Source organism: Lampris incognitus, chromosome 7 (assembly GCF_029633865.1).
Source record: "Lampris incognitus isolate fLamInc1 chromosome 7, fLamInc1.hap2, whole genome shotgun sequence".
Classification (NCBI taxonomy): Eukaryota; Metazoa; Chordata; class Actinopteri; order Lampriformes; family Lampridae; genus Lampris; species Lampris incognitus.
Window position 1 is genome coordinate 46,261,196 of NC_079217.1, and position 27,862 is coordinate 46,289,057.

At 42.7% G+C, this 27,862-nt stretch overlaps 1 protein-coding gene across 1 annotated transcript in view; it reads right to left on the bottom strand.

Annotated features, from left to right (window-relative positions):
• Positions 1–27,862, bottom strand: part of wsb1 (WD repeat and SOCS box containing 1) — a 37,683-nt gene that overhangs the window by 2,844 nt on the left and 6,977 nt on the right. Inside the window, exons 3-8 of the mRNA XM_056283105.1 lie at positions 16,978–17,261; positions 14,663–14,794; positions 12,150–12,250; positions 3,172–3,344; positions 2,417–2,530; positions 1,565–1,672 (exon numbers count right to left, since the gene is read on the bottom strand). Coding sequence (XP_056139080.1) covers positions 1,565–1,672; positions 2,417–2,530; positions 3,172–3,344; positions 12,150–12,250; positions 14,663–14,794; positions 16,978–17,261 — 912 coding nt within the window. The remainder of the gene's footprint in view (positions 1–1,564; positions 1,673–2,416; positions 2,531–3,171; positions 3,345–12,149; positions 12,251–14,662; positions 14,795–16,977; positions 17,262–27,862) is intronic.

Here is a 27,862-nt window from a genome sequence, read left to right on the forward strand (position 1 = left end):
GAAGATCAGACATTGATAGATCCCTGTTCTTTAAAGAGAGACTGACATGTCCTTTCTGAACTCATTTTTTAACATTGGGAGTTTGAATCATAACTGAAAATAGGTGAGGTTTTATGAATTCAAAGCTATTGGTTACCATCTTCCTGGGTGGTCGTTTGGGTGTGGCTCAGCATTCGCATGGGTGAGGCTTGGTACCGTAGAAAAAAATGAGAAATTCAGTGGTGCGAGGATTTGAATCACTGCGCTAACTAGCTAGCTACCTAACTAGCTTATTTGCAAGGCATAGCTAGCGGTAGCTAAGGAGGGGTTGACGGCTTCACCGTGGTTTTATAGCATCTCGCTATGGACACACCCTATATACAAATTGACTGATATCTATGTATCCACAGACACAATTTGTCATTGGACACCATCTACAGTCAATCACAGATCTCTCTCGAGTGGCCGCAGATGTACTGTTTTGGCCACTGAATTTCTCTGTCGTCACATTCCAACGCGGAACATAGCCTATCAATAGGAGTTTTTAGAATTTGATGTCAGTATCACTTTAAATAAGACAAGGCGCCCACTCACACCTGACTGTCATCTCATTGATTGAAACCACCTGACTCTAATTTCACCTTCAAATTAACTGCTAATCCTAGAGGTTCACATACTTTTGCCATCATTTTCCTCACTAAATAAATGACCAAGTATAATATTTTTGTCTCATTTATTTAATTGGGTTCTCTTTATCTACTTTAAGGACTTGTGTGAAAATCTGATGATGTTTTAGGTCATATTTATGCAGAAGTATAGGAAATTATAAAGGGTTCACAAACTTTCGAGCATCACTGTATGTGACTGTGTCACGATAACTGTCCTTTACTAAGTGAGTGAAAAAACAAAATGGTAGTCTAACTTAAAATTATCATGATTTGTATTTCCAGCAACTTCCAACCCAACTGACTTCCACTGAAATTCCACTTAAATACACTGATAAAAGCGAAACGTTTTTCAATGTTATCACCAGTAATTACACACCTATATGCACTGACTTTGCCACTGTTCTCTGTAACCTGAACAAATCTTCAACGTCACCCTTTTCTGTATGTGGCAAGTTTTTTGTTTGTTTGAAATAAACAAAGATGTTTCCTGGAAAACAAAACCCTTTAATTTGTTCATTTTCCCTGAATTTTAAATGACTGAAGACTTTTCCAGGTATTCCAGGACAGGCAGGAACCCTGGATTTTCTGATTCACTCTCTCAATATGAAATATCATAGATTCAGGGAGATAAAAGATGCTTGCTACATATTCTTTAATGTTACCATTGCGTATGTGAGTGTAAGGAAAGGATGTACTAAAAACTAAACTTGAAAAAGAAATCTGGAACTATACAGAGCAATTAATATGAAGTATCTACTTAATATGGTCCATCTACCCAGATATCAATGAGCTGTGTATGAGAGAGAGAGAATGAGAGAGAGGGAAAGAGAGAGAGAGGGAGAGAGAGGGAGAGGAAGAGAGAGAGAGAGGAGGAAAGATAGAGGGAGGACAAGAGAGCATGTGTAGCTGTGTTTTACCCAGCAGCAAGCACAGTTCCATCCACAGAGAAGGCACAGGAGAGGCCGTTAGTGAGGGGTGCAATGGCTCGTGGGGCCTTTTCTTCAATACTCCAGAAACGCAGCAGTCTGGTGGGCGGGATGCAATAAAAACAGAGACGACATGCTAGTCATATATACGCTTTGCATAAGCCATCCACAAAGAATAAAATATGGTGGAGGTGCAAACATAAGACTCATGAAAAGTGAACGTATGTTTTGTCAAGTTCTACATGGCAAGTTTCATTTAATTTGTAAATTCAAAAACACAATGTGTTTACTGATGTACAAAAATATCCTGAAAGAATGCTGAATATTTTGCAAAGTAATTCTTCAAGCAAATCTTCAAAATACTCTTTTATTCTTAGGCAGTAGGGTACAGCTGAAAACATTCTTACTTCACCATGTTGGGCTAGCCTTGCTTTCCCTTGACCTCTTCCTCTTACAATGCTACAGATGTGTTTTGGAAAAAACAGCTGGTCAGCTAACCAGCTTTCAGAGTGGAACTTTGGAGGGCAGGTATGCGATTAATGGCTGCCTTGTGGTTGTCATGTGATTAACCCCGAGCTCCACAGCATCCACTCTGTGCTGACACAGAGTAGCAGACATTATACTAGCCCTAAACTGTTTTCTATTGCAAAACAGTTTCAGTCTAGTATAACCTTGTGACCATGTGCAAATATGTGCGAACAGACATCTTAAAAGGCTTCTGAGCAGGGATAAAGGCTTCTGAGCAACACAGACTCAATGATAGAGTAAATACATTACAAAAAAACCCTTAACAGCTCTAGTCCGGCAACACAACTGCAACACATCTGTCATTCAGCATCTTACCTGTCATCAGTAATGCTGGCAATGTGGCGACCATCCTGGCAAAAACTAACTGCCCGCACCCAACGGTCGTTTGCCCCTCCAGCAAAAATTGGCGAGGGAGGAGGGAAGAGATGTCTGGAAAAATTATGGGTAATATTTACAATGACAGTAATTTCTAAAAATTTACATTTCAAAACACTGTCTGAACTCTATTGTTATTCAAAATGTAATACCTTTGAAAGTATCTGAAAGAAAATGTTTTTGTTTTTTGGATTTTTGCCCTTTTTCTCCCACATTGTATCCGGCCAATTATCCCAGTCTTCTGAGCTGTCCTGGTCGCTGCTCCACCCCCTCTGCCGATCCGGGGAGGGCTGCAGACTACCACATGCCTCCTCCGATACATGTGGAGTCGCCAGCCACTTCTTTTCACCTGACAGTGAGGAGTTTCACCAGGGGGACCTAGCACGTGGGAGGATCACGCTATTCCCCCCTGTTCCCCCTCCCCCCTGAACAGGCGCCCCGACCGATCAGAGGGGGCGCTAGTGCAGCAACCAGGACACATACACACATCTGGCTTCCCACCCGCAGACATGGCCAATTGTGTCTGTAGGGACGCCCAACCAAGCCGGAGGTAACATGGGGATTCAAACCAGCGATCCCCGTGTTGGTAGGCAACAGAATAGACCGCCACGCTACCCGGATGCCCCTGAAAGACAAATTTGAGGGTGAGCAATAGTCATTGCTACTCAAAGCAGAGCATGCATGGACACACTCACCCCAGCTCCAGCAGAACGGTGCCTTTATGGGGGTCCCATACGATGACACGGGTGTCATAGGAGGCGGTAGCCAGCAGGGCCCCATCAGGAGAGAACTCACAAGACACCACGTCATTATGGTGCCCCTCCAACTTGCGGATCAAGGTGTATTTATCCATATTCCATAACAACACCTGCAAAGGGAAGACAGACATGTTATAGCCCATGCAGTATTTTTTGAGTGGGTGTATACTTCACAGTACAAACAAATAGATGCACACAAGATATCAATAAGATCAATTTAATTAAGCAAGACAAAGGCATATTAAAATAACTTTTGCTTTGTGTCATTGTACGGAGTGATAAACCTCTACAAAGGCCAAACAGAATCCAGCAAATTATTCATCAGCACCGTCATTTCACCTAAACTGCTTCTATAGAGGTGCATTTTCACTGTCTACTCAGTTAATATATTTAAATGTACACACACATGTATATCTAAACAGTATTACATACACCAATATTGTGATAATTCATACATTATCTCTAAAGACATTGTAAGGTGTTATTTAACTTTTCAAATCAATACTTTTAACAAAAAAAATCTACACAAAAAAAGTAAGATAAAACAAGTAGTAACTTAAGGTAACATAATGTTACTCCACTGGTTTCCCCTTTCAGAGTTTTAGTTCACTGTGTATACAATAGGCTCACACCTCCGGCAGGAGCCTACGAAGAAACAGATTCTGCAAGAAAAAGAACAGTTGATGGCCAAAGGGTTGATACCTTTGGCAAAGACGACAAGCACCCCACACACACACAGACACAGACACACACACACACACACACACACACACACACACAAAGTTGATCATGTGCTGTGTGTGTAGATGCTTTTGTTTTTCATGGTCGGCCATGGTTTTAACAATATTCCTGCATGCAATTTTTTTTTAGCATTTACATTTTTTTTAGTATTTACATTTTTTTTTAGCATTTACAGCTCATTTTCAACCAAGGTTCTTCATAATAAATGCCGCAGCTTATACTTGTTCCCAATAAGCAATTGAAAAGTATTGCAAACACTGCACAAGTGCAATAATTTACTTAAAGCAACTTCATATCATTAAATTCAAATTAACGACAACATCTCAAAATTAGTTTGCTCCAATACTTTGACATAAAGCTTATTACAAGTTGTTTTCCTTCAGTTGAGTTTCCAGCTTCAGACTGTTGTTAAGGAAATACAGATGACTGAATTTTCCTTCTGCTGTTGTTGGCAATTAAGAAAAAACCCTTGAGTGTTCAGTATTATAGCAGAAATAGCCTCAAAGGAACCACAGATTAAAAATTTAACCATGGGGTCAATTTGGAGACAGGGGATTTTACCAGCTAACGTTGTGTTGTTTATTGTCTTGTTTTTCTTTTGAGGTAAAAAGTTTTACAGATACAAGTCATCTGCAAAGGCATAAAGAATCCTTTCAGATCTCATTACAAAAGTATTCAACCCTCTTGACAGTCATCACTAATTTCTGCATTATAAATGATACTCACACATCTGTTCCTGAACAATATAATTCTTGTGAAACCATAAGCTCTAACAGCATGTTCCCAAAGCCAAAATAAGTTATGTTTCACTGGCTTTTTATTGACAAATTAAAAACTAAAATATAGTGCTTGCATAAGCATTCAACCCCTTGTGTTCTGAAAGCTCCCAAGTTTACACAAACTCAGGTAAACACAATTGGACATAATCAGTGTGCACCAGTAAGATATTAAAGTAACGGTCTCATTTATGGCTATAAAAAGCACTCTGTGTAAAGTTCATTAGCCAGATGTAAATTCCATCAGAAAATGAAGACAAAGGAGCAGAATACTGAAGCAAGAGACAAAGTGATTAAAACGCAGAAGGCGGGAAAGGAATACAAAACAATATCCAAGTGTTTGGATGTCCCACGGAACACTGTTGGGTCCATTGTCAGAAAGTGGATGCTGGGGGCGTCCAGGTAGTCTAGCGGTCCATTCCACTGCCTACCAACACAGTGATCCCCGTTCGAATCGCCGTGTTACCTCTGGCTTGGTCACGCGTCCCTACAGACACAATTGGCCGTGTCTGCGGGTGGGAGGCCGGATATGGGTATGCGTCCTGGTCGCTGCACTAGCGCCTCCTCTGGTCAGTCGAGGCGCCTGTTTAAGGGGGAGGGGGAACTGGGGGGAATAGCGTGATCCTCCCATGCACTATGTCCCTCTGGTGAAACTCCTCACTGTCAGGTGAAAAGAAGCGGCTGGCAACTCCACATGTATCAGAGGAGACGTGGTAGTCTGCAGCCCTCCCCGGATCGGCAGAGGGGGTGGAGCAGCGACCGGGATGGCTTGGAAGAGTGGGGTAATTGGCCGGATACAATTGGGGAGAAAATGCACCCCCCCCAAAAAAAAGTGAAAGCTGTATCACACCACCCAGACACTTCGTAGGACAGGCCATCCCTCAAAGCTAAGTGTCCGAGCAAGACACGGGCTGGTGAGGAAAGCCACAAATTATCTTCCAATCACTTTGAAGAAGCTCCAGAGGTCAGTGGCTGAAACTGGAGTAAATGTGCATGAGTCACCATTCACAGTCTCTCCATAAATCTGGCCTGTATGGGAGGGTGGCGAGAAAGAAGCTGTTGCTCAAAACTATGCATATAAAAGCACGCTTGGAGTTTGCTACCAAGCATGAGAGAGACCCAGTTGGGATCTGGGTAAAGGTTTTGTGGTCAGATGAGATGAAAGTTGAGCTTTTTGGCCAAAACTCAAAGCGTTATGTGTGGTGCAAACCTAACACTGCTCATGCCTTAAAAAACACCCTCCCTACAGTGAAGCATGGTGGCTAAAGCATAATGCTATGGCGTTGCTTTTCAGCTGCAGGCACTGGGAACCTTTTTCAAATTGAGGGAAGAATGGATGGAGCTAAATACAGGGAAATATTGGAAGAAAACCTGTTGCAGTCTGCCATAAAACTGAAGCTTGGGAGAAGGTTCACCTTCCAGCAGGACAATGATCCTAAGCACAAGGCTAGATCAACAATGGCAAAGTCTGGACCTCAACCCGATTGAAAATCTGTGGCAGAGTGAACATCCCAGTCCAGAGGTGTCATCCCACCGACCTGCAAGACCTGTACAAATTCTGCCAAGAAGAATTGGCAAAAATTACTCCAGAAGAATGTGCAAAGCTTATATATATGTACCCCAAGAGAATAATGGCTGTTATAGCAGCAAAAGGGTACTCTACAAAGTATTGACATGTCGGGGTTGAATACTTACGCAAGTACTATATTTTAGTTTTAAATATATTATTTTGGCTTTGGGAACATGCTGTTAGAGCTTATAGGCTCACAAAAATAATATTGTTCAGGAACAGATGTGTGAGTATCTTTTATAATCCAGAAATTAGTGATGACTGTCAAGGGATTTGAATACTTTTGCAAGGCACTGTATCTATACCAAATATCACAGATTGGCACGCTAAGATCATTACAAAAAGGGGCTTACCATGTCCCTTGCATTAATATTTGCATCTAACAACATTGGGTGTGAACTACACATAAACGCTGTGGGAAAGGTTTTCAGTGAACAAGCCAGCATTACAGTAAAACATTCTTTTTGCTTGACTATTTGAAATGCTTAAACAGATCACTGAGTAAAATTACAGTGTTAAACTGGAAGCTATACTGGAGACATCTTAACTGACAATCACAGAAATCTTGACAAGGTAACGGACAGAGGAAAGCTAGTGCGTCCTAACTCTGGAGCAGTGCATTGGTTACAAAGAAGGTTGGGGTTTGCCTTGAAGGTGAGAGGAGGCAGAGGAAGAGGGACGGGGAGAATGTTATCACCATCTCACTGTATTTTAACAGTTTTATACAAAAAAAACAAACAACAACAAACAAATTTTTTTTTAACTACAACAGCAGACGTAGACAGACACTGAGCAGCACCTACGTACGGATTGACCTTGGGGGTCAGGTGCCAGGATGCCCCTGGGCATGGGCACAGTGCATCCCCGATTTGCACCGGCTGCTCAAAATGTCAGCGCGGTGCTCCTTTCAAAACCAATCACACACAGAGTTCTGCCACCACCTGTGACAGGGAAAGCAAGACACACACTGTAGGGACACACACAGGCTAAGAAAGCCTAGGACCATGAGCAAGGAAGAAAAGATGTCCCCCATGGTTCACAGCCACGTTCTTTTCCACTGACTACTTATCAAGCACGTAGATTTAATTAACTTGGGATGGTCATTCATGGAAATGGCTTAAAATGAAATTTAATTTTAGGGAGAATTAATCAAATGGGTTCAATTGAAAGGTTTCCAAGCCAAAATCATTCAGGGATTTTTTTTTCTTAATCATTAACCCTAACATATGTGGAACAAATCGACAAAACGACGGTGGGGGAAAGAAATCAAACACTTCCTCCTGACCACCAGAGGCATTGTTAACACTGGATAATTAACATTTCTGTTCACATAAAAAAATAACATTTTCAGGTCATGTTACCTAGAATTACCCAGTCAACTAATATCTTCACTCATACACCACCATTGATGGTAATGATGTCAGTGCTACATACTGATATCATTACCTGTGCTGCCTACTGACCCCCTTCAACCGCTGCCATTAGGCAACAGGCCTGCCTCATTTTATTTAAGGCAAAACTCTCTGGCACTTTTAAACTGCAATTCACAATGGCTGCTTCTGCTCATTTGTAGCAACATAGTGTTAGATATGCCACACAACCTCGGCAAATGCTTTGGGCTGAAACGTTGATCTATCAAATACCACTGCATCTTGAACTAGAATATGTAATTCTGCTACACTAACCAGCTAGCTAAAAGTGGGTAGCCAGCTTTGCCAGCTTTTAACTAATACACACTGACTGACAAGGTCACTCTAGCCACCCATTTGTAAGTCTTGTGCAAGATAGACTTGTACCTATATGACAATTAGTACTGCTTAAGTTATTAGTTGGACAACCCTTGAGCCCAAGTTTGTCATTAGTTTTGCACATCTCCCTGTTAAGACGCATGAGTCCTATGTTTGCAGGTCCAACATGACCCCTTTCAGGATTAAGACGTCTATGATGAACAGGCATTGAGCAGCTGAGAGACAGTGGGCACTCAAGGCATAAAATGCAGTTTTAAGTGAGCCCCTAATAGTAGTTAAGCCACTAAGTGTCCTGCATGATGGGTAGATTCCCCTATCTAGTTTCACTGCGACCCATTCCTCTGGCAAATCAAAATTCCACTCTGTTTAGATAAGAACTGCCCCTGTTAAATAAGAACTACCCTGGGGGACAAGAGTGGCCTCCTGGCTGTAAAATTGGGCAATTTAGTCTTTCAATTCACTCATTAAGTAATAATGTATGTCTGACAGAGACATCCGCTATTGTGCAACAGTCTTTCCAAATGTGGTCTTGAAACTTGATCCTAACTGTCCTTGTCCTTAAGTGTTTACTAGTGACCAGTTGATGTGTTATTACATAACAGCCCCCCCTGGGCCAAATATAGAAAGGTAAAATAAACCTCCTTGCCTCTAAATCATTAACAAATCATCTTATCAAGTTTCTCTTAAAGGAGAAGACTACCTGGAACAGAATGTGCTGACCCATCCCTGGCCAGACTACCCCATCTACACATTTCCACTTCCCCAGCCTGTTAATCTAGAAAATATTTACAAACCTTTTTTATTGGTGTAGAAAACACGAGGAGATGCCAAAGTGTTATGTGGTTGTAATTTTGTTTCTTTAATATCTGCTGAATGAACAATTGAACCACCTTTAAGGTCAACATGATCTTAGCATGGTAAAATGGGGAAAATGTCTGTAGACTTCCTTTCCGGGCATTAAGGCAGTGTGCACACTAAAGGATGAGTCGGCCCAATTTAAGCCCAGTTTGACCCTTGTGAGAATTGGGGGGAGGGGCTGTCCCAATTTGAGCATGCTCGAAACCAATTATCTTCCCAGATTACCTTGTAGTGTGAGGTATACAGATTCTGTCTTTAGTTCCCAATTAGGGATGGGAATCGTTAAGATTTTAATGGTACTACTACTTTTACCGATACTGCTTATCGATCCGGTACTTTAACACTAGAATGACCAGAATTTCACTCCTACCTAAAACGACTATGGGCGGTCAAATTGACGGCCGTTTTTAAACTCTATATTCTGTCAAGATAAATACCAGATTGAGATATTAATGCATTGCATATGGTAGTATGTCTGTTAGGAAATGACTGACACCTAAATTAACAACTTTTAATACTATTTTTCAAACAATTTAAATACTGCAATGCGTCGGTGGTAGTCTGAAACGTCCGTAACGATGTCTGTAACCAGACATGTTGGCAATAATCAAAAATCAAGTTTAGACTATTACTCTGCACTGGAGAATGCTTGTGTGTTTCTTGGACAGAGCAATGAACTTCGCAAAGGAAATGATGCGACCAACACACATCATAAATAGTGACATGATGTGCATGATCACGCGCAAATTACATGTGGCCATTTTGACCGCTCATGGTCATTTTAGATAGATCTTATCATAACTTTTTTTTTGTGCAATTGATGTAAAACTAATTTTAAATGCAAATATATGCAATTTTTGGAGCTTTCAGGGAGTGGTAGGTCTGTATCTTTTTTTTCTTTTCCACAAAGTTATTAAACTTTGAAAATCAAAAATGGTCATAATGACAGTCTTGGTCGTTCTAATGTAATGGTACTCTTATCAGTTCTTTTTGTTATTTTTCTAAGAGAGAAAAAAAATAAGAACAGAATTGATATTGCTTTATTTTCTCACGTCTGGACAAAGCTTTACTTTTAATCATCAACCCATGTTTGTATAATTTCATTAACTCCGTGTGGCCTCTAGCCTGCTAGCATACATAACATACCTGAGGCTCCAAGAGAGCGCTCTCTTCTGGACTGGGAATAGCGAAAATGCATCAAAGACAAATGTCTTAATCTTACTGCAAATTAGAAACGTTTATGTAGCCTAAAAAAATAGGAAATGTATTTTCTTCATTTCTCCAATACCGATAGCAGAACTGTAAACATCGGAGCTTGTCAATACTACGGTCTTTAATAATTTAGCGCCGTTTAATTTTACCAGGTTTCGGTACCCATCGCTAGTCCTGACATCAAACACGTTTGATAGTTATGACTCAACCTTGCGGGGAACAGTGAGGGAATCTCAAACAGAAACCTAAAACAGCCAATGAGAGGGATGCTGAATATGAAGCGGAAATTTCAGAACTCAAAACGACAAATTTGTTTGTTTTTTTTCCCCACTACAAAACAAAGCACACACAAGCCAAAGTTGTGGGTGAATGTCAACCTCCAAGTTTGTTTGCTCTGAGGTCACGCTGGATCATAAGAGTTTCCTGCAGTTGGCATCCTAAGTGTTGTAATACTGCCAACTGCTGGGTTAAAATGGTTCTGAAATTCAGGACTGACTGATCGTTGGTATAATCATTAACTTTGTGATGCCCCGCCTTTGGCTTAATTGATAGTATTCTGATAACCGATACACAAAAAAAAAAAATCTGAAATATATCTCCCACATTTTCATTATTGGTTACTGTTTGCCAAAATCCACAAGTCTGCATCCGGCCTTCAATAATTTGAGAAAATGGCAGCTAAGTATGCAAATGAATGTGTCGGTAAAGTGTGGGCAAGCATCACAACATGCCTGTAGACGACGTATGTGTCTGTTGCTGAGCTGCTGGCATAGCCCCGTATCTTAAACAGGCTGTGCCCCCTTTAATGTTAGGCATATCATGCGACTGTCAGCATATGCCCCCTCACATCTGATGATACGAAAGAGGAAAGCACCGGCTAATTTTCCATCTGTATGGAAAAAAGACCCGATATTTGTTTGTTTTTTTCTACATTATATGAAAGATTGTACTTTTTCCAAAGAGAGGTTCTTAAAAGTATTGTCAAGGTAACTGTTCTTTGATGGTCAGTCTCACTGGAAATGAAATGCCTTTACATCCAAGGCAACAGCTATGTCACCACCTGCACTTTGCTTTGCGATCCTCCCTAGTTCTATTGTGTGAATGTAGCTCCATGTTGATGCTTGTTCCATCAAGACCATGAGCAATTCATGAGATTTTTGTTAAATCATTCAGTGTTAACCAATGCCCTACTGGCAGTCAGGAAAAATAAAATTATATATGCAACTCTAGCTCACTTAATTATGGGAGAATATTTAAGTTCTATGTCACTCCAACAAAATGAATTCTGAGAAAAGTGTTTGGGTGCAGGCTTCAGTATGACCTACGAGCATCTACTGGGTGGGATGATGGGGTTTGCCCTGTGTCATCCTACAGGGCATGGACAAAACAGCTGAAAACCTAAATACAAAAGATAAACTTTGAAGTATCCAAATTAGAATTAAAAGGGCAAGCAGTATGTGTCAACTTTAAGCAAGGTCTGACAATCACCATTGTTTTCAAAACAACACCAGACAGCTTGTGGGACTGCAGATGTAATGATCCAATATCCCACCAGTCTTGAAGGACAGCAACCCAAGGAGGGCTGAAGCCATTTTGGAGTCAATGGGTAGTACATCTATATATATATATGCACTGTATTTCAATTGGTTTGTTAGGTGATTTCATTTGTTTGTCCATTCCCTGTACATCCTACGCTAATTTGCTGATATAATTGCTAAACATGCTCACATGAAAGGTGGGCAATCATCCAAATAAGTTCATCCAAATTTGTTAAACTGCAGTTGCATTGTAACTTCATGTACTTTTTTATCTCTTTATTTCTGCAAGTAAACAATACCTACAGCTTTCTTTCAATTCAAATAAAATAAAACAGAAAGGTAGTACAGCTTGTTATAACATCAAGCAAGTTTCTATTACGGTGCACATGGGCGGGCAGGTGGACAAGTAATAGCACAGAGTAGCTAGAAAGCCCAAAAAAGTAAGGAAAGGTGAAAGAGAACGATTACATACTGCTTTCCCAGCGCCCACCGAGCACAGGATCGAAGAGTCAGGGGAAAAAGCACTGCAGTAGACCCAGTTCTGATGGCCCCGAAGAACCTTAACCATGTTACCTATACAATAAAACAGACAAAAAACATCAACCACAATCAGTTGCAGCACAAACACAAATCCTACTAAACGTTGATAGACAATTCCTAGACTTATTTTCATTATCCTTGGACTTTCAGAAAAGACGTATCTTACATAGCTTGTTACACAGTGACGGGAATTTGTGGTTTATCATGGCAGATAAACTGTACTGATTCCAACTTATGTTTGCATGTTCATTGAGGTGCAGATATCAGTTAACAGGTTCCATAAGTCGGAGCTGACTTATGCATAAGCCATAGAAGCTTGCTGTGAAAATCATTTGAAGCTAGGACCCAGCAGATTCCAAAGACGGCTGCCCTTTGACAGCAGCCCGAACAGAGATACAACCGGGACTCACTGATCCTGCCTCATTGTCTATAGACCAGTAAGAGCCACTGTGAAGCTGTATGTCCAACTCCATGCAAATACAGGAGATGGGTCAATTTTAAGTAAATACAAGTATAAACCTTAAAATCCGCACACATGCATAGACAGACTGAGATATATATATATATATACGCCGATCAGCTGAAACATTAAAACCAATGAAAGGTAAGTGTATAACATTGATTATCTCATTACAAAGCCTATCAAGGGCTGGGATATATTAAGCAGAAAGTGAACAGTCAATTCTTGAAGCTGATGTGTTGGAAACTGGAAAAGCGGGCAAGCGTAAGGATCTGAGCGACTTTGACAAGGGCCAAATTGTGATGGCTAGACGACTGGGTCAGAGCATCTCCAAAACAGCAGGTCTTGTGGTGTATGCAGTGGTCAGTGCCTACCAAAAGTGGTCCAAGGAAGGCCAACTGGCGAACCGGTGACACGGTCATGTGTGCTCAAGGCTCACTGATGCGTGTGGGGAGCGAAGGCTAGCTCATCTGGTCCAATCTCACAGAAGAGCTACTGTAGCTAAGATTGCGACCCCAGCCCCCGCCCTTGAGTGTGAGTCTGACACCACACATGGGCGGCATGGTGGCCCAGTGGTTAGCACTGTCGCCTCACAGCAAGAAGGTCCTGGGTTCGAACCTCAGGGTTGTCCAACCTTGGGGGGGGGGGATGTCATCCCAGGTCAGGAAGATCCATAAAAAGGCAAATCAGCTTTTGTTCACTCTCTTATGCCTCTCAAGACTCTTCACTCTTCTCTTTGTTCAGTCTTTGAACTGCTCTTGAGCTGTTCTTGCACTCTTCTAAAAAGTCTTCTCCTTTCTTAAGTTTGTTTTACTCTCGAGTCTTTTCCGTTTTTAAGGTTTTCTTAGTCTTTTCCTAATTTCTTATTTCTCTCTTGCTTAGCATTTTTGCATTTTTCCCCTTGCCAAGGTGCACATGTATCAATTTTATTTTTGAAAAAAATCTGTCTTGTATCTCTTTGCCACAGAGTAAAACAAGCTTTGATCATTTTTGAAGATTTATCATCTGTCAACGAAATTACTTTCAGATTACTTTTACCGAGTTGGACTGATTAAAGTCCAGCTGGACCAAATCATCTATACAGCGACGCTTCATCTAAAGTAGGCTGAAGTCACATCTGCTGCCTTTGATAACAGTTGATATCAAATAGTAATCTTAAATCTTAATTTTAAGCCTTGGAATGATTTTTATCACCTCATAGCATTCTGCCTTCTCTGGTAGTTCTGAAAATCACATACCCTCTTATACCATCGCCCAACAGAGTGATAAACTCTGTTTTGTCATTTGATAGGGTTATTTCAATCACCTATTTGATTTTTTATTTATTCAATTATTTATTCTATTGTTGGTAGACATTTAACTATCAATAAATGTCTCTATTACTGAAATCAGAATTGTCCAAGAGCGTGAACACCAGCCAGGATGACTGTCGAAACTGCCGGTCTGTATAGGGTAGCAGTTAGCTTGGCCTGCCCTGCTTCTTGTCAGACCGCCCTCAGTGTTTCCTCTTCTTTTCCTCCCTCTCTGGGGAGACAGCTTGCCTTTCAGTTGGAGAAACATTCATACATCCAAAAGCGCTGTGGTTTGACTTCACTAACAACAACTGGTGCATCAGTCAAAATGTGCAACACATTGCACCCCGATCCGCTCCCTCATTGTCACAAAGGTTAAATGACAAAAATATAAACAATCATCACCTGGTGTATGCCGCATGCACTATGATTAGAAAACTGTTGGTATGATTGTTTACTGACATCCATACATATCTAAACCCATATGAAAATAAAAGACTTTTGAGAGGCAGGGATTTTTTTACCCGATACCAGTCTTACTTAAAACAAATGCAACCCAAGAGGATCTGTGGAATTTCAGAAAATTGGGACGAGGACAGATGCACCTGTTAATATCTGACAGTTATATAGGTTTCCACATACAATGCAAGCATTTTAATCAAATGAAGAGTTTCCACAAAAATCCCAGCATACCGTCATCTTTTAGGTCCCACACCCGGAGGGTTTTGTCTCTTGACGCTGACACCAGCACAAGGCTACCATCGGGAGCAAAGGTCAAGTCTCGAACTATATCTGTGTGATCCATCAGATTTAGCAACAGCTTTCCTGGAAAGAATTATCGAAAAAAAAAGATTTCATTAAAGCTCATGGTACACAGTATAATGTTGACAAAGCCACCTTTGGTCACACCCTTGTCTGTTTTGATTGACAAGTCTAAGGAAATTTCTTAGGATTTAAGCCATCAATTGTTAACTTTTTACACTTCTGTCTTCACCCAAGTCATATCCAAGAGTTCTCCAATAACTCACATTGTGGGGTGCATTAGTCCGGCAAGTGAGGAATAGCATTTGTTTTTCTTTGTTTTCATGTTATTAGAGATAAAATATCAAACACAAGGGCTGGTATTTCCTCAAACTAAAACCCTAACAAGGTTATTCCATTTTACCACCACAGGGCTCTTTTTGTAGTTTTACTGCCACTGATTGGGATTAAATGAGCAGGCTAAAGCCCTCAACCTGTGATCTTGATCCCATTTCTTCTAGCTTCTTCAAAAAAGTCTTGGACTGGCTGTCTCGGGAAGTTTCCTGGTATTGTCAACTCCTCCCTATAGTCTGGATATTTTAGTCGTATACTAAAAAATGCCATTGTACCCCTCTGAAAAATGAAACAAGGCTTAAGTACTTTACAGACTAAACTCTGGTTTGATATTTCTCGAGAAGATGGTCTACAGTTGATCAACCATTAAAGTTGTGTAATGGCACTTTTGAAAAAAATCCAACCTGTTTTTCAAAGCATGCACAGTTCACACTGCTCTAGTTTGAGTTGTTAATCTCAGAACTAATTTTTTTTTTTAACTTTTTCCCCCTTTTTCTCCCCAATTGTATCCCGCCAATTACCCCACTCTTCCGAGGGGTCCTGGTCATTGCTCCACCCCCTCTGCCAATCCAGGGAGGGCTGCAGACTACCACATGCCTCCTCTGATACATGTGGAGTCGCCAGCCACTTCTTTTCACCTGACAGTGGGGAGTTTTGCCAGGGGGACGTAGCGTGTGGGACGGTCACTCTATTCCCCCCAGTTCCCCCTCCCCCCGACCAGGTGTCCTGACCGACCAGAGGAGGAGCTAGTGCCGCAACTAGGACACATACCCACATCCGGCTTCCCACCCGCAGACACGGCCAATTGTGTCTGTAGGGACGTTCGACCAAGCCGGAGGTAACACAGGGATTCGAACCAGCGATCCCCGTGTTGGTAGGCAACGGAATAGACCGCTACGCAACCCGGACGCCCAGCCACTTCTTTTCACCTGACAGTGAATTGTTTCACCAGGGAGACGTAGCGCATGGGAGGATCACGCTATTCCCCCCAGTCCCCCCCCCCGAACAAGCGCCCCGACCGACCAGAGGAGGCGCTAGTGCATCAGCCAGAAAACATACCAACATCCGGCTTCCCACCCGCAGACACGGCCAATTGTGTCTGTAGGGATGCCCCATCAAGCCGGAGGTAATACGGGGATTCGAACCGGCAATTCCCATGTTGGTAGGCAACGGAATAGACTGCTATGCTACCCGGACACCCCGTCAGAATTAAATTTGATGGGGAAACATTGTTTTGGTAGTTTTAGACATAGTACTACATTTGATAAATTTGCCCTCTGTATTCTACCTTAGTAAATAGGAGAGTGGGTAGTACTCGTTAGCACTGTTTAACTGTGCTCATCTAAGCGACTTCGTCAGTGGGGATACCTGCAGTCAGTTGAGACTGAAATAGTCCCTTAGATGAGTGATGAAATGTTTCTCCCAATAAATGTTGTGTCCAGATGAACTGATTCAACCTTCTGTGGCATTTTTCTCCCAACCTACCACCTTGCCGTCCACCTATGCCACATACTGGCCTCCAGCTTAACTTGATTAACGGGATGACTCATATCAATTTACAGTCACAAAATTAAGCCTAGCAAAATGATGCTGGCTGCTACCTAACTAGCTAAAATAAGTTACTTGGCTGTCTGAGGATATGACGAGTTTCCCTTGATTTGAAACTAAAAAAAACTTGATGATAATGAATGACCATGGTCACTGGTTTGAAATTAATTAAGTTTACAGCAGTTTGCTAAAATATCAATGTTGATAGAGGAAATGTCTCAATATATGACACAAAAATCGCCTCTTACAAACATTAAAAATATCTTCCTCCACTCTAATTTAATAAAATTTAGTAAGAAATTGTTAATAGTTAGAACAATTCTTTAACAATTTTTCCAGAGGAATACATTTTTGGGACCCCTCACCAGTGTAGACGTCCCAGATCTTGATACGGCCGTTGTTAAGGCTTGTTGCCAATAGTAGCTGGTCTTGGCCAAACTTAAATCTATGCCACTCAATGTTGACACAGCGGCTTTGCTTCTCTGGCACAGACGAGCCAAAGGCCATGCCCCAGACGATATCACCGCAGTCAATGATATGCTCACGGGGCTCGCCTGCCACTGGGCCCACCTCTTCTCCATCGCTGTACTGATAGGACAGGCGTCGCAGGCCAGCTCCATTGGTTGCATCACCACTATGGCCCATAGAGCTACAGCAATGGAGGAAGGAAAAGAGAATAAGTAGCTGAAGAAGAAAAAGTACATGTGGTGAGTGATTCGTTAAGAATTTCCCTTCGTGGAATAAGCATATCCGGCATTGGGCAGTCTGAAACAGGGACACAATGGGGTACTCGAGCTGAATCTTTAAACAGACTGGTCAATCTTTAAGGTTTAAGCCTCGAGTTTGGACGAGTATGCGAAATCGGTTCACTGGCTATGTTGAATTCTGTGTGGATAACTTTATCCCAGTATAGACTATTCACTCCTACCCTAACAAAAGCCCTGGATTAACAGCGATATTTGCCTGAAGTTGAGGGAGCATACCACTGCTTTTAAATTGGGGGACAAGGAATGCTATAAAAAAAAAATCCAGGTAAGCATTGCGGAGAGCCATCAAAGCTGCTAAAACAATAAAGGGACAAACTAGAAAATTACTACAGTGGCTGTGACTTGCACCCAGGGCTCGAAATTAATGATGTCCCGGGGACCATAAAAAATCCTACTGGGACACAAATATATTTTGTCTGGGACAATTCCAGGACAGTGAAAAAAAATATCAAAGTAAACTTCGAAATAGGTGTTATTTGCAAAGTCATTAATTATGAGTATCTAGACGTTATTTTGTCGTTTGAATAATTTAATAAAAACGTGTGAACGGCGAAACTACAGAAGGCTTACGTTCTTGCGGCACCTCACGATAGGGCAGTCAATCACCTGTTCGTGCAAATCATGTAATGCATCTACGTCATCCACTCTGCCAGTGGCTGCTGCTTGACTCGCGCCAATGCAACGTTCATAGAGCCAGAGCGATAGACCATCATCAACGACAGTTAAAAGAAGAAGTCCGCGGTGGTGTAGCGGTCTAAGGATCGGCTTTGTGTCGATGCAGTTGCCCGCTGGGGACAGGGGTTCGCGCCTCGGTCTCGTCAGATCCGACTATGGCTAGACTCGATGAAGCAGCAATAATTGGCTACGCTGTCTTCGGGAGGGGGGCGGAGTCGGCTTGTGTTCGCCAAATGACTCTGTGTGTCGGAAAAAGCGGTGGTTCGGCCTGGAGTCGCGAATCCTTCGAGACTGCCGGCCGGAGAGGTGCAGTTAGCGAACGCATACAGTACAAGGGTGGGTGTTTGAATTAAAATAGGGATCGATTGGCCACTAAATTGGGAGAAAAAGGGGAAAATCAGAAATAAATTTATAAAAAAAAAAGAAGAAGAAGCAAGAAATGCTGAGGTGGTTGAATAAACAGCCCCCTGATGCAAGCCCCAATACTGCCGACTCCCGAAACTAATATTCATATGTTTAATAAAAGAATAAGTATTTTAAACTTATATGGTGGACCAGAGTCCATGGTGTGATGATTGAGTGACAAAAAAGGATCAAATTATATGTATTCTGCATAATTGGGGGGGCGACGACAAGAATTAAAATTTGGGACACTGTTGGTTATATCCGGGACAATACAAAGTAGAATTCGGGACAGTTGTGGTGTGGGACACTGAGGAAAAAAGTTAATTTCGAGGCCTGCTTGCACCGTATGTGGAGGGGGCTGCAGGCGATTACGGACTATAACTCTAAACCCGGTGTGGCTATCGCCACCTCTGCCTGTTTTGAAACTCACAACTTGGACCCAATGACAGCAGCACAGTGCCTACCCAATGAAGTTGATCTACAGGTGACAGAGGCTGACATGAGTCAAACTTTTAAAAGGGTTAAGGCTCGTAAAGCTGCTGTCCCTTCCTGTGTCCTCAAGGCATGTTACACTCAGGTTTTCATTGATCATTTTAATCTGTCCTGTCATTGTGTGTGGTTCCACTGTGTTTTCAGAAAACCACCATGATGCCTATACCTAGGAAAACACCTGTCTCTTGCCTTAATGATTACCAACCTGTTGCTTTGACCTCTGTTATTATGAAGTGCCTGGAAAGATGGGTTATATCATATATAAAATGTAACATTCCTGTTACCCTTGACCAATTACTCTCACTTGCTCTGCATACTGCTTTAGTACACCTTAAAAAGAAAAATACCTATGTCAGAATGTTGTTTATTGATTACAGTTCTACTTTTAATACAGTTGTACCATCCAAACTGTTGTTGAAACTCAATAGGTCTTTCTCTGGGCAAAGCTATCTGTAATTGGCTATTTGATTTCCAGACAGGCACGGGCCAGAGTGTGAGAAAAGGTCAAACATACTCATCTACATTAGCTTTTATAACTGGCGTGCCTCAGGGCTTCTGTCTTAGTCCCCTATTGTACCGTCTGTTTACACACGACTGTGTTGCCAAATATGATAATAACAGCATCATTAAATTCTCAGATGACACCACAGTGATTGGGCTAATAAGCAACAGTGACAAGAGGACCTATAGCATGGCTGTGGAGTATGAAACCATATGGTGCCTTGATAACAGCTTCTCTCTAAATGTCAAAAAATAACAAATCATTGTTAACTTTAGAAAGATCAGCGAAAATCACATTCCTATTTCCATCAATGGGTCATCTGTTGAAATTTTTAACAGTTTTCACTTTCTCAGTTTACACATCACAGACACTCATGGTCTCTCAACACCAATTGCATCCTAACAAAGGCACAGCAGAGACTGTATTTTCTGAGGCGTCTCAAGAGTTTTGGTATGAGTACCAAAACTCTTACGAACTTTTATTGCAGTACTATTGAGAGTGCATTGACAGGCTGTATCACAGTTTGTTTTGGCAACCTGAGTGCTAAGGACTGCAAGATTGTAGACTACTTTGCTGCTGTAAAGACAGCAGCAAAAATCATTGACATGGAACTACCACAACTTCATAACATTTACACCACTCAATGCAAAAGGAGAGCCCAAAATATCATTAAGGACACTAACCCATGTCTGTTCTCGCTTCTACCATCTAAATAAATGTAACCGGAGCATCAAATCACACACCACCTGTCTCATTAATAGTTTCTTTCCACAGGCAGTCTGGTTGCTTAAGAGTTGACGCACTATGGGTGTGTTTTCAGCAACACTATATACTGCACCTTTAAAACAGTTTGCATGTAATGTGTGTGAGTATCATTTCTGAATACAGGATTCTTCTGCGATAACCCAGTCAGGCGTTTTAGGGTCCAAAAGGCCTTGATGACTTGCATCAGAGCCTCAAATTACATGAGGTACACTCCAGAGCTGCTGGTCATCTTTTTTTGGGAGTGACATATTAGCCACTCACTCCTTCAGTGATAGGAAGGCCAGCAACAGTTCAGATGGAAATGTCAAAGACAGTCTGCCTACTGAGACTGTGGTTCAACTAATGGGGCAGCATCCGAGTGATGTCACAGCATCGCTGTAGCTATGGACACATCATAGGAAGTCGGACATGCGGAGCATGTCAGACAGTACAGCATGGCTGTGTTTACAACACCAATTCACGTATATGCTGCCATATATCCGATAACATTAAATTTCGCAAAAAACGAAGAAAATTACAACAAACTGCTTACTTCTAATGTAGTCTAGTGCATCTGATGTCTGACTTCCGTTTGCTGCGAAGCTTCCACTTCCGTTCGGGAAAGGCTAAAAATAGCTCATGGACGCGGCCCCATTGGTGGGTACAAGTGTACAGAATTCCCTCAGGAGGTTCATGCACTGATCAGTGTGGCCAGTAGGGGGAGCCACTGGCAGTAGAATTAGCCTAGTGCTACATGGTAATTGAGCGATTGTTTGCTGTTAGTTGCTGCTAGATACAGTAGGCAGTAAAGGAGTGAGGACATTCTGTGTGTGTCCGTGACGAATATACCACACACATCCATATACTTTGTACCTCTCTCCAAGTGCCTAGATAAAGTTTGCAAACTATTATCTGCTTCCGTGTCCACTCCTTAATGAGTCCCACTGTGGATGGATATCCAGCTATAACACTAGGTGCTCACACCCAGTTTAACAAGTATATTTACAATATTGGTCCTTTGAGCCAGATACATTCACCCACAGTGACAGCATGGAAGAGCTGAGAGCAGTAGCATCTACTGACAGCATCCCAACTGCACAGAGAAGAAATAGGCATCTCCCAACACACCTGCTGGATTACCAAGTGACCTTACCTCTTCAGTTGTTGTCCTCCACTGCTTCCCTAGAACAGCCGGGAGCAAGGAGCGAACTCCCGACTGCCAATGCTACAGTGCTGCAGTCATCAGTTATGCATGCTGAGTCTGCTACACAAAGTGACCAGCCACACCCTGCATTCGGGCTCTCACATGAGCTATGTAAACAACAGCCACATTACCTAGGGGGTAGTAAGGAGTGTTTAATTCAGCCAGACAACTATGCCTGTCAATTCAATGATGTTTTAAGGCTTGCATCCTGCCCCTGAGCAGGAGGACATGATCACCGTAGTGGCGAAGAATCAGACCATAAAGTTTATTCAGATGGCAGCTCTATTGTAAGCAGAGCAATAACATCAACATACTCCGTACCGTTCCATGACCATCCATTTATGAGTACAGCCACTACACAACTTGTGGAAGGCAGTAAGCGGTATATGTCACAGCCACTGATGAACTATGCTGTTGGCCGCATGACAGCCTCACAGCCTACTGCACATCATGGTGTGACATCAACAAGTCTTACCTCCAACCATCTAATCTACACCAATGGTAGCTGCTACCACGATGCAACAGTCTACCTCTGGTTTGGTACAACCAACATCTCTTCCAGCACCTGGAAATCTTAGCTATTCAGCAATCCAGCCAACCACTTTTGTATCTCGTCAGTACACCTACTGGCCTCCATCTATTGCTTCTGTAAATTCAGTGCACCAGCTGTCCACAGTAACAACTCCTCACTCTATATCTTTGTCCTAACTACCGGGATCCTCAATGCTGTACACCCAAACTGCACTTGCTCCACTAATGTACTATCAAGCTCCCTCAGGGATAATGCAGTCTACACCTTACCCACTAATATTACATTGCCGCAGCCAGGATCTCAGCTAGTTAACCCAAATGCTGTTCAGCCAGTCTACCAACCATGGCCCCAAGCTCCAAGTGCAGCACCGCAGCTAGGATATCAGTCCACTCCAATGACAGTGGGTCAGCCCATTTATCAGCCCAATTATGGTACCCCAATCCAGCTAACATATCAGCTTTCTCCAGTGCCAACATATCAACCACCACCAGTCCCACCTGTTCAGTTAAGCTATCAACCAGCCTCAGCGCCATGGCCTTCACAGCACCCCGCTATGGGCCTCCCAGCGCCTCAGCCTGCTCAAGGAACGACACCAGCTTTAACACCAGGGCTACCACTTGCTCTCCCACTCCCTGCACAACCTGTCCCAGTTCCCAAGCTTCCTAAACTAGAACATGACAGCGAGAGTTTGCAGACTTAAAGATGGCCCTGGATCACCTGCTGCAGCCATACCCTGAGCTCTCAGAGTACTATAAATACAGAGTGCTTATGGAGCAGCTCATATTGGACGAAGCATGGCTGATAGCACAACATGTCGTCACTATCCACAGCCATACACCATGGCAAAGCAAGCCCTGCAGTGACAATATGGGCAGCCGTATCAGCTTGAACCGAGCGAAATAGCAGCAATCTTGAATCCCCCAGATGTAAAGCCAGGTGATTCAAAAGCATTCCAGAGTTGCGCTCTCAATGTAGACCTGCTAGTGGGAATGCTAACAGCTTGAAGGTCTGAATGGGATGGAGATAACATCTACTGGACATGTGGACAGGCTCTTAAGTAAGTTGCCTAAGTATTCAAGGGGCAGTTTCGTGGAGCATCTCCAAACACACGGCCGATTTCAAACAATCAGCCTCAACCCTTACAACTTCAGAGACCTTGCTGAGTGGTTAAAGGTCAGAGGAGAAGTTCAGTGATTGTCGTCAAAGATGGCTCAACGCCACCAGGCAGAAAAGCAGGCTGCTCCCAAGAGAGAAAGGATATCTGCTATGAAATCAAAGACTCAGTCGGTAGTCTATTATGGCACCGGCAAACCAAAGGATGACAACACTCCATGCAAGGCCAGTCAGTCAGTTGTCAAGAGATAAGCGATCCAAATGTCTATTTATTCTGCAAGAGTGTAGAACATTATTTCTCCCAGTGTCCCAACATTGCAACATGTGCAATAGACCAAATCGAGAAATGGCTTGCTGATGGAAAACGTTGCAGGAAATGTGGCTGTACAAGCCACATAACAGAGAAATGCACACTGAAGTCTAGTGAATGCCAGGAACAGTGGCGCCATAAGTGGGTATAATGTTATGACGATTCTAAGGGCACCAGACTAGAGGGGGCGCCACAACGGTGCACAATTTTTTTTTAGAAATTATTTCTAGTTTTTCCCCTTATCCCACCTGATTACCCAATGGCATATGGCCAGATCTTGTCGAAGACCTCTCTGATTCGTGAGCCACAGGAAGGCGAGATCCACAGGAATGAGCCCACAGGTTCAATCTGGGCTATGGTGGTATCACATTCCTTTTTGTTAAGAGCATTTTATATGTAAATTTGTCAAACTAAGAAGATGGGTCCCTTGTTGGAGAAGCTGTTGATGAGGGGACTGTTAGGCAAGCTGGTAGCATGGGATGAAGGTATAGGAAGGGGTTTAATGTTTAGAGAAGTCAGGAAAATAATAAAATAATTATTTGATTAATTAATTAAATAAAAGGCACTCAGTCATATTCTTTATAAGGGCGCGAAATCTCTGGCGGCACCCCTGGCCAGGATATACACCTCAAAGTTCTTCATGTTATCACCAAGGCAGGTTCAGGGGTTTATCTCATCGATTCTACAACTAGAGCTACTACATTCACTCCAGCCAAGCAAGGTGGACTAGAATGACCCGGATTTCACTCCTACCTAAAACAACCATGGGTGGTCAAACTGACCACCAGTTTTCAAACTTTATATTCTGTCAAGATAAATACCCAGTTGAGATATTAATGCATTGCATATGTTAGTGTGTTTGTTAGGAAACGACTGACACCAAAATTAACATTTTAACAGCTATAATACTATTTTTAAACAATTCAAACTTCAGAGAGACATGGTCAAACTTGAAAAGCAAAATTGAAAATGTAAAAATATTACCAAGAAAAACAAAACGGAAAACACATATTGCTAATCTACCAAACATATCAATGCCTATAAAACATTAAATTTAACTGAAAATAACCATTGAAACAGTCCCAAACAATTACTGGGAATTAAAAACTATTAGAACGACAATGGTTTTGACTGCCCACAGTTTTTAAACTCTATATTCTGTCAAGATAAATACCCAATTGAGATATCAATACACTGCATTGACACCAAAATAACATTTTAACAACTTTAGAACTATTTTTCAAACAATTTAAAATTGCCGGTGTCCAACGCCTGCAAATAATGCAACGCCTCGGTGGTAGTCATGTTGCGTCTGAAACAGCAGCTGTACCCAGACATGTTGGAAATAATCAAAAATCAAGTTAAGAGTATTTCTCTGCACTGGAGAACGCTAATGTATTTCTAGGACAGAGCAATGAACTTTGCGAAGGAAAGGACGCAACCAACACGTCAGAAATAGTGACATGACATGCATGATGACGCGCAAACTACGAGCTGTCTTTTTGACCACTCATGGTCATTTTAGGTAGACCTTATCATAACTTTTTTTGTGCAATTGATCTAAAACTCATTTTAATTCAAATATATGCCATTTTAGGAGCATTTGGGGAGCGGCAGGTCTGTATCTTTTTTCTCTCTTTTTTTTTTTTTTAACAGGAGCAGCCAAAAGTAGTAGCAGTAGTAGTAGTAGTAGTAGATTAAACTTTGAAAATCCAAAACCATCAAAATGGCGGCCTTGATCGTTCTAGTGCTAAAGGTTGTGCCAGTAATTGTGAGCCATGGAAACAAGTTACTACACACTCATGCAATCTTGGATGATGGAGCCGAATGAACAATTATCCTTCCTGCTGCTGTTTCCCACCTTTGCCTTAAGGGAGAGGTAGAGTCTATGACACTGCAGACCGTCTGCCATGACATCACATACCTCACTGGCTCTTCTGTAGATTTCTATGTCTCCCAAACATACCGTGGAGAAAAGTATCTCATGAAGGGAACTTTAACTGCCCAGCGCATGGCTTTGGCAGAACAGGCCTATCCAGTAAGAATCCTGCAGAAGCATTATCGCCATCTGAGGGGGATACCAATTCAGTCCTTCAAGAATGTGCGCCCTCTTCTCCTGAATGGGGCAGATAATGCTCGATAGCTGCCAAAGAGCAAGTTTGGATGAGTCCAGATGGTGGGCCCAGTGCTGTCCATACAGAGCTGGGCTGAGCTCTTCAGGGATCAGATAGCCATACACTCGACAGCTCACAGACTTAGACATGTTACTTCACATCAACATTAAGGCCAGTAACAGAGAACATTTATCAGCATGTGGAACGTCTCTGGCAAGTTGATGCCCTTCCATTTCGCAGTGAGAGGCTGGTAGTACGCTCACGCCAAGACGATGAAGTCATTGCCATCCTGGAATCTCACACAGTAAGAGTCAAAGCTGGGGATATATTGTGCTATGTCACTCCACTACCTCGTCTCAAGAATGCTTCACTACTACGAGCTACAGTGGAAGCTGTGATGCCAACTCTCAGGAGTAGAGAATGACAGCTGGTTAAAGATCCAGTCAAAGCTCAGATCTATGAGGATGAGATGAAAAAAAAACTAATTGATGGTGGGTGTATGGTGAAACTTCTTCCTGAGCAGGTGAATGAATCCCAGGAATCCTGGTTCATGCCATATCACTTAGCCGAGCACAATGAGAAACACAGGATGGTTTTCAATTGGTCCTTTAACTACCATGGCCTCTCCCTGAATGATCAGCTCCTGCCAGGCCCTACACTCCTTGGAGTCCTTCTGCGGTTCAGGCAGTATCTAGTAGTGGTTAGCTGTGAAATCCAGGCAATGTTTCAGGTTCAGGCAGTATTTAGTAGTGGTTAGCGGTGACATCTGGGCAATTTTTCATCAGGTCCGTCTCCTCCCAGAGGAGCAGCCAGTGCTGAGGTTTCTATGGCGAGACTTGCAGTGAGAAAGAGAACCAGATGTGTACCAGTGGCAGGTTCTGCCATTTGGCACAACCACCAGTCCCTGCTGCGCAACGTTTGCATTACAGACACATGTGAAGAATTCAGGAGAGGGAAATTATGATATCTGGCAGTCTCTAATGCAGTCCTTCTACATTGATAACTGCCTTCAGAGTCTCCATACAACCAAATCAGCGAGGGTCCTGGTGGATAAAATGCGGAGAGTTCTGGTGGATGGAGGATTTGAACTCCAGCAGTGTCCCAGTAAAGAGCCATCAGTCATCGCTCATCTGCCATCAGCTGCCAAGTCACCGAATACAGAGTTGTGGCTCATGGAGAAATCAACTAACCCGCAGGAGATGGCTTTGGGTCTAATATGGCACTGGGAAACTGATAAGCTTGGCCACAACGTGAGGCTACTGGAGAGCCAACTTCCTACACTGAGGAATATGTATCATGTGCTAGCAGCGCACTATGATCCCCTGGGCCTAATTATCTCCTTCATGATGAGAGCAAAGGTCATTGTGCAAAATCAGTAGGCAAAGGAAAGAGACTGGAGTGATCCAAACCTCCCTCCGGACCTTCTTAAGGCCTGGGTTAGCTGGGAGAATGAGGTGCCACAACTAGCCAGCATTTCCATCCCAAGGACCTACGCACCATCAGAGCGGGCCATTGCAGATACAGAATATACACTACATGTATTCTGCGATGCATCAGAGCAAGCATATGACTCAGTAGCCTACTTGACCATGCAAGAGGTCAAGAAGATACATGTCTCCTTTGTGATGGCAAGATCAAAGGTGGCACCTAGGTGCCAGTTGTCCATCCCATGGCTGGAGCTCTGCGGTGCATTAAATGGAGCCCAGCTGTCTGCCCTCAAATATCATGAACTGAGTGCACATCACTAACACATTCCTGTGGTCAGACTCAACAACAGTCCTTACCTGGCTAAAATCTGACTCTTGCTGATTCAAAGTCTTCATCGGGACAAGGGTTTCTGAGGTCCAGGAACTCACTCAAGGCAAGAAATTGTGATATGTTGATTCTGCCAGTAACCCAACAGATGACATTACTCAAAGAACGTCAATAGCTGATCTTACCAATCCGTCGCTGGCTCCAGGGACCTCAATTCCTCCACAAACCACAGGACCAATTACCCTTGGCTGAAATCACAGAAGAGGCCGAAGGTGCAGAGGAGCTTAAAGGGGGCATCTTCTGTGGACTCACTCAGCACCTTCTAACAGTTGAAGCTATAGATGCCACACAGTTTTCGAACTGGGCCAAATTGCTCAGTGCTGCAGAGCAGACTCTACAAGGGGCGGCAGCCTCGAACCCCACAACATCACAGCCTACCAGTGCCCGTGATGCCAAGCTTCATCTCCTGAGAGCCTACCAGAATGAGTGTTTCCCAGAAGAAGTGAAAGCCCTTAAATCTGGTAATCGGGTGTCACCAAGCAGTAGACTAAGCTGTTTAGCACCAGAATGGGACAATGAACTGGCTTCAGCTGGGTTGGTGAACGTCTGCGAAACCTGAACAGCTTAGCTTCAGTTG